The following is a 15,203-nucleotide window of genomic DNA, read 5'->3' as shown; positions in this document are numbered from 1 at the left end:
AAGAAAGAAAAGAAAGAAAAGAAAGAAAAGAAAGAAAGAAAGAAAAGAAAGAAAGAAAGAAAGAAAGAAAGAAAGAAAGAAAGAAAGAAAGAAAGAAAGAAAGAAAGAAAGAAAGAAAGAAAGAAAGAAAGAAAGAAAGAAAGAAAGAAAGAAAGAAAGAAAGAAAGAAAGAAAGAAAGAAAGAAAGAAAGAAAGAAAGAAAGAAAGAAAGAAAGAAAGAAAGAAAGAAAGAAAGAAAGAAAGAAAGAAAGAAAGAAAGAAAGAAAGAAAGAAAGAAAGAAAGAAAGAAAGAAAGAAAGAAAGAAAGAAAGAAAGAAAGAGAAAGATTATGGAATAGATAGTCTTTTAGATAGTCTTTATGCCCCATCTGCTTACACTTAATGCCAAGTGACAAAGGCAGGTGAATGGATTTCCCCAAAACAGGTAAATATTCTATGCTGTTCCTGAAACTGGAGCCTGTTCCTGCCAAAAGAAGCTGATCTAGGAGAGGACAAAGTCATGGGATAGGAAAATCCCTGGCAAGGCACTGGAATTAGATTATTTTTAAGGTCCCTTCTGACCCAAACCATTCTGAGACTCTACATTCCCACTCAGGACCAAAATGGGGCAAATGGTGGTTGAAGTGGAGTCAAGGCAGGGGGAAAAGATTTACTGAGTGCAAAAGGACACAGAAACCAGAATCCTGTGTGGTTCATGGGGAGGAGGGCTGCAAAGGTGCCGCCAACAAAGGTGTCACCAACACAGAAATAAAGAACATCCAGAGATGGAAGGGACCCACAAGGTTCATCAAATCCAACACCTGGCCCTGCACAGCACAACTCCAAGGTTCACACCATAAACAACAGGAATTAAATGGAAATGGAAATTCTGTCCTCAGGATGAAAAAGGAGAGAAAAGCAAGAAGACCTGGTGTGAGCTTTAGGAAAATGAGCCATAGAGGATTTCAGAAGATCAGCAGGGAATCAGGGGAAGGTGATTTCTCTGCAGTACTTTGTCTAGAGGAAGGACCAAGAAGAGTAGAAAAAAAGACACCAAGGTGTAGCAGCCCACAATGGAAAGAGGCAATGGTTGGGCTGATGTTTCAGCCAGAGGGAGATGGAAGAAGCTGCAGTCACCAGTCAACTTTTCCTTGACTTTCTTCCAGAGGGAAACCCAGGTACGTTTGGATTTGTGCACCATCCTGTCTAAATTTGGTTTGATATAAAAGGTCATTTAATTAACAATTCTGTAGTGACAGTGGTAAATACCAGAAAAATATTCTGTTACATTCAGAGGTCCAGGGGAGGTTTACAGCATCATGAGACCCCGCTTGAGGTGCTGCTTCCAGCTCTGGGGCCTCCAATATAAGAAGGACATGGACCTGTTGGACTGGGTCCAGAAGATGCTATGGAGATGCTCTGAAGTTTCCTTCTGCTCTGGAGCCAGGCTGGGAGAGCTGGGGGTGTTCACCTGGAGAGGAAAAGGCTCCAGGGAGAGCTCAGAGCCCCTGTCAGGGCCTAAAGGAGCTCCAGGAGAGCTGGAGAGGGATTGGGACAAGGCATGGAGGGAACAGGACACAGGGAATGGCTTCCCACTGCCAGAGGGCAGGGATAGATGGGATATTGGGAAGGAATTGTTGGCTGTGAGGGTGGGGAGGCCCTGGCACAGGGCCTCCAGAGAAGCTGTGGCTGCCCCTGGGTCCCTGGAAGTGTCCAAGGCCAGGTTGGATGGGGCTTGGAGCAGCCTGGGATAGTGGAAGGTGTCCCTGCCCATGGCAGGGAGTGGAAGGGGAACTTTTAGGTCCCTTCCAAGCCAAACCGTTCTGTGATTCAGTGATTATCAGTTATAAAAAAACAAGCATCAGGGACTGTGGGAAGGGGAATAATTTTACAAGGAGTATACCTTACCTTAGTTAAGTTGTGATATCCAGCTCCACTTCCTCCCACAGTCCATGGCTCCACACTGGCTTTTCTAGTGACCCAGAAGAACAGAAAAACTGAATGTTACCCACATTTCCCACTGGCACTGGGGCCAACCTTCACCCTGCTTGGAAGGGGAAGCATTGCCTGATAAGTTTATTTTTCACTGAGCTCTGAAGAGCAGTGTGGCACAGTGACAACAGCAGCCAGCTACTCTAGGAGATACTTCCCTGCCCTTCAGAGCCAATTAAATCACTGGAATCCCATGGGGGGAAGTAGGAAATGCTGTGTAGTCACTTTTCCTAAATCCCAGCTTGGAAAAGCACTGAGCAAGTCCATCAAACTGGAGGCCTAAGCTGTTAATGCTTTTCCAAGGGGAGAAACACAGTTCCCTGCACTGCTCACCACCTTCCTTGGCTGATAAAGTCACGTTGCTTTTTCCTATTGGGTAACGAGTTCCTCAAGGAGCAGGACATTCCTCTAGGGGATTATCCCATGCTTGGTTTAATGGAAAAGATGCAAGTACTTCCAGAAAAAGCAGAAAGGATGGTAATCCTGCAGTCACCCTCTCCTGGCCAGCCCTACTCCCCAGGTGGCCCTAGGACCACGTATCCAATGTCACTGGTTCAGCTGATGGCATTGAAATGGCATCCCACAAAGGCATTTTGGGAGAAGCAGAGAGAGCAGACAGGTTCCTTTTGATGCACAGTAATAAATGAAAACAGCTGCAGCTCCCAGGAGATTAAAGGGAGCCTGAGGAGAGCTGAATAAACCCTGTCACCGCAGGATAGGAACGATGATAACAGGATAACAGGAACGATGAAGTTTGCTAATGCACACGTCTCAAGACCATACTAATCCTTAAATTTGTCAGGAGGTGTAAAGTGATTTAAATGTAACATTTCTGTCCAATAGACACAAGTTTGGGATTCATGTAACTTCATATTTAGTGGGGAAATGGTATCCAGGTTTTATCATGTAACACCTGGGGACATGAACATCCTTCAAGGACTTATAAGGAACTAGAAGTGAAGCACCTGGTCCAGGTGTGAGAACAAACCATGTTCAGTTGTTTAAAGTCCAGGCTGGACGAGCTCTGAACAACCTGGTCTAGTGGGAGGTTCCCAACCCATAGCAGGGAATAGATCAAGATGGTCTTTAAGGTCCCTTCCTACACAAAACATTCAGTGATTCCATGATTTTATGATCAGTAAGGACTAACACTATTGGTGGTCACTGATATCACTTCCCAGTTGATTGCATTGCTAAAATGAAAAATCAAAGATGAAGCCCTCATATAAAAGAGAAGGGATGGAATTGGAAAGGTTCACAAAACATTCCTCACACTGTTTTAGAGGCAGTACCTATGATGGCTGTGAACATTTGGGACCTTCTGCACCTTTGCTAGAGAGCCCAGTGGGACAAAGTGCTGAGTGAGAACTGGACATGCCCTGGCCATGTGCTGTCACACCCCAGAAATTCCCCGTGTCCTGGGCTGATCCCCCAGCATGGGCAGCAGGGAAGGGGGCAATTCTGCCCCTCTGTCCCACTCAGGTGAGACCCCACCTGCAGAGCTTCCTCCAGCCCTGGGGCCAACAGCAGAACGACGTGGGGCTGCTGGAGAGAGACCAGAGGAGGCCATGGAGCTGCTCCAAGGGCTGGAGCCCCTCTGCTCTGGGTCCAGGCTGGGAGAGCTGGGGGTGTTCACCTGGAGAAGAGAAGGATCCAGGGAGAACTTACTACACCCTTTTAGGACTTGAAGGGGGCCTGTAAGACAGATGGGGACAAAAGGGACAAGGATTGATGGTTTTAAACTGAAGGAGGGTGAGTTTAGACTAGATACAAAAAATTAGTTTTTTACAATGAGGGTGGTGAGGCCCTGGCACAGGTTACCCAGAGGAAATGTGGCTGCCCCATCCCTGGAAGTGTCCAAGGCCAGGTTGGGCAGGTCTTGGAGCCACCTGGGATAGTGGAAGGTGTCCTTGCCCATGGCTGGGCGCTGGAACAGAATAAACTTTAAGAAATCACTTCCAACACAAACCATTCCATGATTCTAGACAGTGCTGCCAGAGGGAGACAAGTGTCAGCAAAAGCAGCATCCTGTTGATCCTCCCCTGGTATATACATGTAGCATTCAAAGAGGTTAATAGAAATTAACAAGGTTAATCAACAGAAGGACTGGCCTAAGTGAGTTTTCTAAGTCAAGCTCTCACAGTAACTACTAAGTTTACCAACACATCCAACTTTTGATCCAGTGGACACATGAACATCGTGGCAACGGAAGCTGGAGCTTTTTCTGCCTCATGCATGAATAACAAAGCCACCTGCTATATTCCAGCAGTGGATGCTTTATTGTTAGTGATGATGCATGAGGCAGAAATAATGCAGTTTGATTTTTAGAGACAATACCAAGTTGAGCTTGCGAGGCTGTCAGCCCACACTCGTTTGACTTGGGAACTGAGCAAACAACATGGAAGTAATTGATGGAAACTAATGACACAATAAGATGTCATTTTTTTCTGACCTACTTTGCTTAAAGTAAATCCCCATTAATTGTAATTATCTGTACTCCATGTACACCAAACACTCAGCTGGATCCATCCCCCAGTTATTTAAATGAGGTAGCTCCAGATTTACACAACTCTGATTCTGGCTTACATACCTCTCTATATTTAGTGTTTGTTCCCCTGATCTGAATAAATGCCTGGAAGATGGAATACCACACAGCTCAATTGGGGTATTGATCAGGATGAAAAAAGCCTTTAACCACGCAGAACAAGGAGGTTGTGATCCCATGCCGGGGTGCTGCTGGAGCACTGAACATGCCTCCCCTTCCTAGTGCCTCCCTGGTGCTCCTGGAGAACAGCAGGAACACAAAATGCAAGGCACAGACACATCAGCCCCCAGTGCTGTGAAGGAAAACCCTGGCTAAACATGTTTTATAAATACTTGCAGATCTTGGGGTCACCCAGAGTTTACCCAGACCTCTGGACACAAGCGCCTCCAGCGTGATGGAAGCGTGGGATGCTGCTGAGTGCCGAGAAAAGCTTTCTCCTCTCAAAAATATGAGTTGAGAGATCTCATCATGGGTGTGATTGACACTCACAACTTCCAAAAAATCCCTAAAAATACAGAGTGTTGGCTAATAAAAGAAACAGGCGCTGAGCGATGACTTCTGGCTCTCTGTGAGGGCCAGGACTACAAAGGAATGGGAGCTCTTGGACTAAAGTGGCAAAGCATCATCCCCATGTCCTTGGCCAAAGCAACCCCACAGCAGCAGCTGTGGGAAACAGGGAAATCGGGGAGTTCTGGGGAGACTGGGACATGGGTACATCTCTGCTGTGTGCTAAGTGAGGGAGCAGGAGCTGGAGAACATCATGGGATAATCAGGAATTAAGATGTAAGTGGTGGAGATATCACTTCTGGCCACCCACGGAGTCATGTAGCCATGACTCATCCCCTGGTGCAGGAAGGAACGTAGCGTACCGTGCATCAAAATGGACAGGATCTTTCCAAGGAGAGATGATCTGGGATGGAAGACCTTTAAAGGGCTCCCATCCCAGCTGTTTATCCCTCCACACTGGCATGCCTTTTTCTTGATAAAATCAGGAAGTGATGTGTTAAAGGAGTTACTTTTTTATTTCAGTCTCTGATACTCCTACTGGAAAGATCTTCCGATTTCCAGGCTAAAAATATTCATGGCCAGTTCCTACTGATTTACTTTTCCACCGTTGCCCTTCAGTGTCCCAATGCCTTTCCCTCCACTCGCATTTATTTTCCAGGATGTATTTATAGGCAGGAAAACATATTCCTTCTCCAGCCTCATTTTTTAGCTAAACTAAACAAGCCAAATTCTTTCAGTCTACAGCAAAAAAGACAGATTGTCCTGAGCTCTGATCAACACCCAGCTCTTCCCTGCAGCTGGAATTCACCCTTCCTGGGCTGGGCACAGGTGGCCACCGCTGCAGAGAGGAGTTTGGGGGCAGTACCAGCAGGGTATTGTCATTGCGTCATCCCTTGCCCAAGCAGCTGCTTCTCTTACTCCACGTGCCAATGCTGAAATCCTCAACTGCTGCCTTCTCCCACCAGAATGTCTCATCAAACAAATTTGGGTTGGTTTTGTTTCAAAACAGATGACTCGTCTGCCCCCTTACTGGTTCACCTACACTTCTATATAAGTAATAAGATTAAATAGTTTGTTTACTTCTCTGTTGTTTTGGGTTTGGGGAGATTTTTTTTAAATCTTTTTAATCATATGTAGCAAATCTGCCACACAGAAAAGTTTGAAGGAATGAGGATTGCTTCCATTTATATCTCCTTATACTGCAAATCAGAAGTCGAAGCTTAATCTGGGTGCTTCTCACCCAAAAATATGGGTCCCAGAGTCCTTGTTTCTTACTGCAGTGAGAATTAACAGCCATATTTAGGTTTGAAAGTATCTATCAGGGGAGGGAGTTGAAGTTATATATATATATTTATATTTATACTTGTCTTATGCACATGAAGTAATTTCATCGAGGGCTGTTTTTGCTCTTATTTATTTCCATATTCTTGTAATAGCTGAAGTTGGCAGAAAATAAGGGAATATCTTCAACATTTGAATGGGCTTTGATGGGGATCTGTGGGATCCTGTTTTGTCTGACCCCACTAAATAATATTATACATAATAGCAGTTTTCTCCCTTTGGGGAACTTTGTGCTAGAGTTTCACTCCAAGTGAAATTTGCCCACATCCAGGCGTGCATCAGGTGCATCCCCGTGGATCATGCCCAAAGCTTTGCTCTCTGCTCCCTTTTTTCTGTTTCTCTGCTACAGGAGGATCCAACCATTTCAAAACCAGCAGCATTTTTTTCAGATTTCACAAAACTTTTCAGCTCTTTTGACATCACCCAAAAAAGACCAAATATACACTTCCCAGATAGCCTGTTTAATACATGAAAGTCTTCCCACTTTTTCTTCAAGATTAAATTAATTTTTTCTCCCTGAAAAAACATTTTATCTGCACTTTATAACATTTTTCTACCTTCTTGGAGCTTTTTTCCCCATGTTGCAATTTAGACTCTGCAAAGCAGCAACTTTTCCAGCCAGTTCTGGAGTCCTGACATTCTCAGCCCTGATATTTTGACACAGTTTAAAGGAAAAAAAAAAGGGAGAAATGGTAGAATTCAAACTCCCACAGAAAGAGGCAGAAGCAGGCACTAGAGAAGGAGCATCTGGAAGGAGTCTTCTTATTGAATGGTGAGGAAAAAAAAACACATGGAAAAGAGGAGACATTGTAACCTACAGAGGACAGCACAAGACAGCTCAGAAAAGATGGATATGATGAATGAACAGATGTGTAACCTGGAACTGAGGGAAAGGACCTGGAGTTTGGCTTTCCCAGACTGCCCGTGGGTCCTTTGGTAAAACAGCTGCCTGGGGTGCAGCTCAGCTCCAGGCACATCCTAAAAACAGCCAGGAGCTGCTTCCTCAGCCTGCCAGAGGTTTCTCCAGCACAGAGCTGAGCCCTTGGAGAGTCTGCCTGACTCTAAGTACAGGGTGGGAAAAGCAGTGTCCCCCAAAGGGGGTAAGGGAGTGACAAAGAGCAGAGGAGGGGATGGAGATTCCCTGTCTTAGAAGGAGAAGCACAGGAAGATACCAAGGTGGGGAATTTGAAAAGGCAACAAGGCGGTGTCAGGTCAGGGTGCCAAGGTGTGCTTGGAGAGAGCTGTTATCAACAGAGAATGAATCCCAAAAAGGTTTGGGTTGGAAGAGACCTTATAACTCATGCAGTGCCACCCCCTGCCATGGGCAGGGGCACCTTCCACTATCTCAGGTTGTTCCAAGTCCCATCGAACCTGGCTTTGAACATTTCCAGGGTTGGGAAGTCACAGGTCTACTACCCTCTGAGTACAGGAGAGGGACCTGTGGGATGGGGTGGGACAGGAGCCCCCCTTCCCCAGCACAACCATGGGAAAAGGCAAAAAGAAAACCAGAGGTCCCAGATCTGCCAGGGACCTCGGAGCTGTTGGAGGTGGGAAGGTGGAAAGCAGCCTGGCTGAGGATGAGCTGAGTGGTGATCCTTGGATCTGAGGTTGAGCAGGGACAGGGCAGTTGACACTGGAGACTGGGAAGCTGATTTGGGAGCAGGATGGGGTCAGCACAAGGGGGCCCATCTTAGGATGGTCTGGGGAATGGAGGTTTCAGCACTTGGGCCTTGGGGGAAGAAGCACAATGGAACTTTTTAAGTGTCCAGAGGAGAGCCAGGAAGAGGGTGAAGGGTCTCAGGGGCCATTTGAGAAGCCAGTGATGTCACTGGGTTTATTCAGCTGGAAGAGATGGAGGTTAGACCTCACTGGGGGCTGCAGCTCCTCTGAGGGGCAGCTCCAATCTCTGTTTCCAGTAACAGAGACAGGACCCAGGGCTGGAGCTGTGTCAGGAAGATTTAGACTGGATATCAGGGAAAGGTTCTTCCCCAGAGGGTGGCAAGGCACTGAACAGCTCCCCAGGGAATGGGCACAGCCTCAAGGCTGACAGAGTTCCAGGAGTGTTTGGACAAAAAAAATGCCCTCAGGCACAGGATGGGACAGCTGGGGTGTCCTGTGCAAGGTCAGGGGTTGGACTTCTGTGCCCCTTCCAAATCAGACTATTCTATAATTCAGTGTAGATTTTGCTATTTCAAGATGACTAAAGAGATGGAACACTTATGAGGAAAGGCTGAGGAACTGAGGTTCTTCAGCCTGGAGAAGAGAACCATGGGGAGATCTTGGAGCCTAGGTCTTACGTGGCTGGACAGACGGTTCAGGATGGACATTAGGAGGAATTTCTTCACAAAAAGGGTGATTAGACATTGGAACAGGCTGTCCATTGGGGTTCTAGAGTCACCATCCTGGAGGTGTTCAAGAAATGACTGGACATGGCACTCAGCTCTCTGCTGCAGTTGACAAGGTGGTATTTGGTCATAGGTTGGACTTGATGATTACAGATGTGTTTTCCAACCTAAATGATTTTGTCATTCTGTGATTCTGTGAAGTGATCTTAAGTTGTACCAGGGGAGGTTTGGATTGGATATTTGGAAAAAAATTCCTTATGGAAAGAGTGGTCAGACAATGGAACAGGCTGCCCAGGGCAACCTGATGGTGGAATCCCCATCCCTGAAGGTTTTCAAAATGTGTGTAGATGTCAAACTTGGGGATACAATTTAGGCGTGATCATGTCCATGGGCTAACAGCTGGACTCGGTGATGCCAGAGGTCTTTTCCAACCTAGTTCTGCAAGTGAGCTCCAAGAAAGCTGGAGAAGGACATTGGACAAGGGCATGGAGTGACAGGACATGGGGGAGTGGTTTTAATTTGAAAAAGGGCAAGGCTAGATGGGGTTTTAGGAAGAAATTCTTCTCTGTGAGGGTGTTGAGACCTGTGAGGGCAGAGGTTGTCCAGAGAATCACAGAATAAGCTGAACTGGAAGGAGCCCACAAGGATCATCCAGTCCAACCCCTGCCGCACACAGGAGCATCCCCAACAATCCCACCCTGTGCCTGAGAGCGCTGTCCAAGTGCTCCTTGAGCTCTGTCAGGTTTGGTGCTGTGACCATTCCCTGAGGAGCTATTCCAGTGCCCAGTCGCCCTCTGGGATTAGAACCTTTTCCCAATATCCAACCTAACCCTCCCCAGACACAACTCCAGGCCATTCCCTCGGCTCCTGTCCGGGTCAGCACCGAGCAGAGCCCGGCGCCTGCTCCTCCTCTTCCCCACATGAGCAAGTTGCAGATCGCGGCGAGGTCCCCCCTCAGCCTCCCCTTCTCCAGGCCTCATCCCCGAGAGTTTCCCGGTCCAGATCGGACGGGGCACGGAGCATCCCGCTGCGGTGGGCGCTGTCCGCACCGGGGCGCGCGGTGTGGAGGGCGCCGCTCCTTCCCGTCCGCGCCGGCCCCGCCGCGCTCCCGCCGCCGGTCGCTGTCGCCGCCAGGCGGCCCCGGCCCGTCCCGCGCGCCGCGGAAGCGCCGCCCCCGGAAGCGGCGGGCGGGGGGAGCGGGCACGGGGGGGCAGAGCGAGCGAGCGCCCGGCGAACGGGCCGGGGACGCGGCGGCGGCGGCAGCAAGATGGCGGCCAAGTCGGATGGCGGCGGCGGCGGCGGCGGCGGCGGCAGCGGCTTCGCCCAGCTGCACAACCTGGACGAGGCGGCGGCGGCCACGGGCGGCGGCGTCGGGGCAGCGGCGGCCGAGGTGGCGGAGGAGCCGGGCGCAAGCAGCTCCTTGCACATCTGCCACTGCTGCAACACGTCGTCTTGCTACTGGGGCTGCCGGAGCGCCTGCCTGCGGAACCTCTTCGGGCGGGCCGCCGCCACCGCCGCCGCCGAGCCGCTGGCCCCGCGCCCCCCCGCCGCCGCCGCCGAAGGGCCGCCGGAGGGCGGCGAGGCGGCCGAGCGGCCGTGGCTGGACTGCCTGTGGATCGTGCTGGCGCTGCTGGTGCTGCTGGGGGATGTGGGCACGGACCTGTGGCTGGCGCTGCACCACTACGGCCGGCGGGACTACTTGTGGTGCGGCCTCACCCTGGCCTTCGTGCTGCTGCCCTCGGTGCTGGTGCAGATCCTGAGCTTCCGCTGGTTCGTGCAGGACTACACGGGCGGCGGGCTGGGCGCCGTGCAGGGGCTCAGCAGCCGCGGGCCGCCCATGATGGGGGGGACCGCCGGCCGGCGTGGGGGACCCGCCGGCGGGGTAGGAGGAGCCGGCGGCACCGCCACCCCCGGGGCGCAGCGCCTCTGCAGGATCTCCGTCTGGGTCTGGCAGTCCGTCATCCACCTGCTGCAGATGGGGCAGGTCTGGAGGTAAGGGGCGGCCGGGGACTCCGCCGTGCCCCCGGCGGGGCGGGCGGCGCGCTGGGTCGGGGACCGCTGCCGCGGAGGGGCGGGAGCGGGGACTGCGAGCGCCCGGTGCGAGGGGGACGTGGGGCAGCGTCAGCCCCTGGTCCGAGGGGGATGTGGGGCACTGTCACCTCCTGGTTTGAGATGGACGGGGACAGTGTCACCTCCGGGTTTGAGATGGACGGGGACAGTGTCACCTCCGGGTTTGAGATGGACGGGGACAGTGTCACCTCGTGGTCCAAGGTGGACGTGGGTCAGTGTGTGCTGGCCGAGGAGGGGCTGCTTGTCAGCACCTGGTTTGAGGCGGATGTGGGTGACTGTCAGCTCGTGGTCCAAGATGGTTATGGGTCAGTGTCACCCTCTGGTTTAAAATGGGTCACTGTCCCCTGGATGAGGTGGGGAGCTCTCAGCTTGTGGAAGTGGACTCAGCTCTCAAGGTGGACTTGGGTCAGTGTCTCCTCATGGTCCAAGGTGGACGTAGGTCAGTGTCACCTCCTGGTTTGAGTGGATCAGTGTCCCCTAGACAAGGTGGGGCAGATGTGGGTCAGTGTCACCTCGATAGGCTGAGGTGGGTCACTGTCCCCTAGCTGAGGTGGACCAGATGGCCATTGCTGTTACCTCATGGCTTGAGGCAGACGTGGGGCAGTGTCATCTCATGGCTTGACATGGATCACTGTCCCCTGGCTGAGGTGGGACCGATGGGAGTCATTGTCACTTCATGATTTGAGGTGGACATGGGTCACTGTTCTTGGCTGAGGTAGGGCAGATGGGGGTTGTTGTCAGCTTGTGGTGTGAGATGGACATGGCTCAGTGTCACCTCGTGGTCTGAAGTGGTGGTGGTCAGTGCAGTGCTCCCCACGTGGAGAAGGAGGGGAGATTTGGGGGTTACTCCAACTTTGAGTGAGGAGAGACCCAAAGACTCCAAAGGGAGGAGTGATTTCCACAAAATGAACCTGGGGGACTGAGCTGGGGGACATGGGGTCATTGTCACTCATTGTCTGAGGTGGACCTTTGCCAGTGCTCCCCATGGTGGAGGAGGTGTCAAGGGCCCCTCTTGTGCTGAGGGGACATTTGAGGGGAAGAGAAGTTCCCCCAAAATATGTCTGTGGGGCTGAGGTGGGAGGACTGGTGTTGGTTGGTACAAGCAGGACTTGAGATGGTGCTCCCTACGTGGAGATTTGGGGTGACCCCTTCTTCACTGAGAAGAGCCCCAAAGGGAGCAGAGATGCAGCATGTGGGGCTGAGGAGAGGGGAATAGGGCTGCTGTCACCTCACAGCTTGCCCCCCATGGTGTGAGGTGGAAGGGATTCTAGCTCCGTGGGAATGAGATGGTGCTCCACAGACATGGGGCAGGACAGGAAGGGGGGTCATGGAGCTGCTCTTCCCTTCAGGACAGGCCTGGGGATGGGGGTGACCCTGGCAGCACTGCAGAGGGAGATCCTGTGGCCCTGGAGGGGACTCACCCCATCACCCCCCTCCTGGAGCCAGGGGGCAGCCAGGAAAAGACCCAGGGGCTGCTCCAGAGAGGGTCTGCGGGGGGATGGACCCGTGGCTGCCAAGCACTGGGATGTGCTGGTTCTAGAGGGTTGATGTCCTCCTGGCGCAGATCCCGTGGGGATGAGGGGTGAGGGTCTCATCCATCCCCGAGAGCCCCTCCCCAGCCGGTGGAGCGGGAGCGGGAGCTGCTGGCTCGCTGACTCCCCTTGAACTGAAGGAGCGGGTGGTGGGAGTGGAAAAACGCAGCGTGATGCCTCGGCTGTGGCTTTGGAGAAAGGAGAAGCCTCCTCGGTGGGGACGGCGGCTGTGGGGCTGCCGGTGCGAGCCTGAAGGTCAGGGATAAGGGACTCTTCCCTGCCTGCGGGAGAGGTCCTGGGGTGGAGGAGACACTGGCCAGAGGACGAGTCTGGGAAGTGACCTCGGGCTCGGCAGGAATAAAGAAACATCCTCCAGTGCAAGCTGGAAATTACGTTATCCTCCCCAAAAAGAGAGGTGGGAGGAGGCAGGGAGGGATTCTCCAGGATGAAAGCCTGTGGATGCAAACACTGCCACAGAGATGTCGGGCTTACCGAAAGAGGTGGTGTAAGGACAGCTGTAAAAACCCGGCGTGGCCCAGCATCCTCTGAGCTGGGGCGCGGGTTGGTAACGTGGAAGGGGTGTGAGATTTGGGGTGGGGGTAGAGGGACAACTCTGGGTTGTGTCACAGGGTGGTGCCAGCACCCCCTCCACGCCATGGATGGGTCAGGCTGTAGGGAAGAGGCTCCAGATGGGGGTCGCTTGGCATTTGTAGCTTTTAAAATAATCCTTAGGGATCAAAGATTTTTATTTTCCCAATTTTTTTGAAGAAGCCGCGGGGGTGGAGGGGAGGGGATCTGTGTGGGAAGGGTGCGTGAGATGTGTACGTAGGAAATAAGCCCGTGCAATCATGCAGTGCAACAGCAAATACATATTTCTTCTGCATCTTCAATGTCATTTGTGCAGTGTTCAAAGCACATTTGTTCTCAACTCCTGCTTGGGGGTTTATTCTATTTTTATGGGTTTTTTACGGCCAGGATTTGGGCTGGGGGGTAGCGGGAGGGGGATGTCTGCGGGTGGTGCGTGCGAGGATGATGAATTGGTTCACGACCCTTTCTGCTCCTTCCCCTGGTACTCCCAAGTGCTGATCCCATCAGCAAAAGCAGTTCTCAATGCAGATGCTCCTCTGGCAAGTTGGATTTTTCCTTTCTTGGAGTCAGGCAGAAGAAATGATTGTTTTAGCTGTGCACAAAGACCCCATGCCGTGGCACGCTTGAGTGAGCGTGTGGGGAGGGGGATGTCAAAGTGGGGGACAGAGGGGATGCATGTAGGGGGCTGATTTTTGGGTAATAGGAAGAAACAAAGCTCAGGTTGCCCAGACTTTTCCCTGCTATGCTAATGCAGAGGAAAACCATTTGCTTCTGAGATTGTGCAGGGCTAGGAATGCCAAAGGGGACTGATAAGGAATGCTGCAGCCCGGATCATGTTAGGTGAAATCAGGGAGCTTTCTCTCCTGTTGATCTCTAATCCCACCAGCACCCAGCTCCTGCTCTTTAAGGCACATTGGACAGCGTGGAGCCGACTCCCAATATCTGGCCAGAGCCAGAATTAACTTCCTGGGATCTGTGGAGCAGCCTCCACGAGAGTGTCTTTTTGCATTCCCACTACAGCTATTGCAAACGCCATTAAAATTAATCTCGGATGCGGTGATGGGACTAATACTGGAGCACACTGGTTTGGCCGCCTTTGCCTGCAGCACAATCGCTGCGTGCTGGGGAGAAGTTTAGGCGTGGGGATGGAGGAGGAAAACCTGGGACAGCGTAAGTTCAGTGCGTAATGCTCCGAGCCTGCTCTCCCGTGGGATCACGGATCCGCGCTGCCGCTGCATGGAGCGTAATTGGGATCGTACCTTACGTAGGGGATGTCGTGGGTGTTGCTCAGCAGCTGGGAGCGAAACCGTGGAGAATTGGAGGGGGGCAGGTTGGAGTAGTACAGGAATTCTCATCCTGAATACGTTAGGTAAATCTGCGTTTGGATTTTGAGGGATGACACAATTCCTGTGGCGGCTTCTTCTCGTAAATACTGGGAAGACTCGCCAATGAGATGGTGAATAAATAGCATTTTATGGCAGAAATATAAATATACATCGGGATCTTATTTTAGCAAGACTGTCTCTTCATTTTGTCAGGATTGTGGGAGAAGGAGCTTGTTTTGGAGCAGTCTGGATGGGGGCTTTGTCTGTTTGTGTCGTATTCAGAGGGTGGATCGTGACCAGGCAGGAGGGTTGAGGGGGCAGTGCAAGTGCTGAGGGGGCACTTGGTGATATTCCTGGAGTTTTTGTGGTTTTTTTAGCTCAGCTGTGATCTGAAGGATGTGTTAATACTGTCTGTCTGTAGTGGCTGTTGGAAAAATAGTAAAAACATATGTGTGTATATAGATACATATAATTTGAATTCTTGCTGGAAGTAGTCTGGTTTCAAATGGATTCCAATAGTCTGATCTCTGATACTGTTCCCACCAATAAAGCTCAGCTCCTGGGGTTTTTACCTTCATAAACCTACAATATTCACCTTTCCTCTCAAATCTTAGATTGTCTTGTGGACTTGAACAATTCATCTAGACTATCCAATAAGTGAAGGATGCCAGTTGGAGCACGTTATGCTCATTATAGAGGTGCTGCAGTGCAAGTTGCCAAGGGCTGTTCCTTGAGGAGGAATGCTGTGGTTTTGCTGGAAACAGGATGGAGACAGGGCTGTTGCTTTTGCTGGAGCTGTTCAGCCATGTAAATTCAGGAGAAGTAGAAGTTTTGGTATCTTGAGTAGTTGCACAGGTTGTATGAATGACAGGAGTGAACTTCCCTGTCTGATGTATCTTTCTTTAACCTCTGCTGGAAGTGGGTTACTGGGTCATGGATGCTGCCCTGGAATATGGGGTTTAGAGTGGAAAGTCCGATCC

The 15,203-nt window shown here is 51.1% G+C and overlaps 1 protein-coding gene across 2 annotated transcripts in view; it reads left to right on the top strand.

The window, feature by feature from the left end:
* Positions 1-9,975: 9,975 nt before the first annotated feature.
* XKR6 (XK related 6) overlaps positions 9,976-15,203 on the top strand; it is a gene marked incomplete at both ends in the record, with an annotated part of 173,756 nt that continues 168,528 nt past the window's right edge. Inside the window, one exon of one of the 2 annotated variants that reach the window (XM_084203473.1) lies at positions 9,976-10,700. In XM_084203473.1, coding sequence (XP_084059599.1) covers positions 9,976-10,700 — 725 coding nt within the window. The remainder of the gene's footprint in view (positions 10,701-15,203) is intronic. The other variant, XR_014616066.1, reaches the window with a different exon arrangement.

The sequence above is a fragment of the Fringilla coelebs genome (genome assembly GCF_963513975.1).
Source record: "Fringilla coelebs genome assembly, chromosome: 3".
NCBI classification, from domain to species: Eukaryota; Metazoa; Chordata; class Aves; order Passeriformes; family Fringillidae; genus Fringilla; species Fringilla coelebs.
The sequence above is the reverse complement of the archived record's forward strand: the minus strand, read 5'-3'. Positions and strand labels throughout refer to the sequence as shown.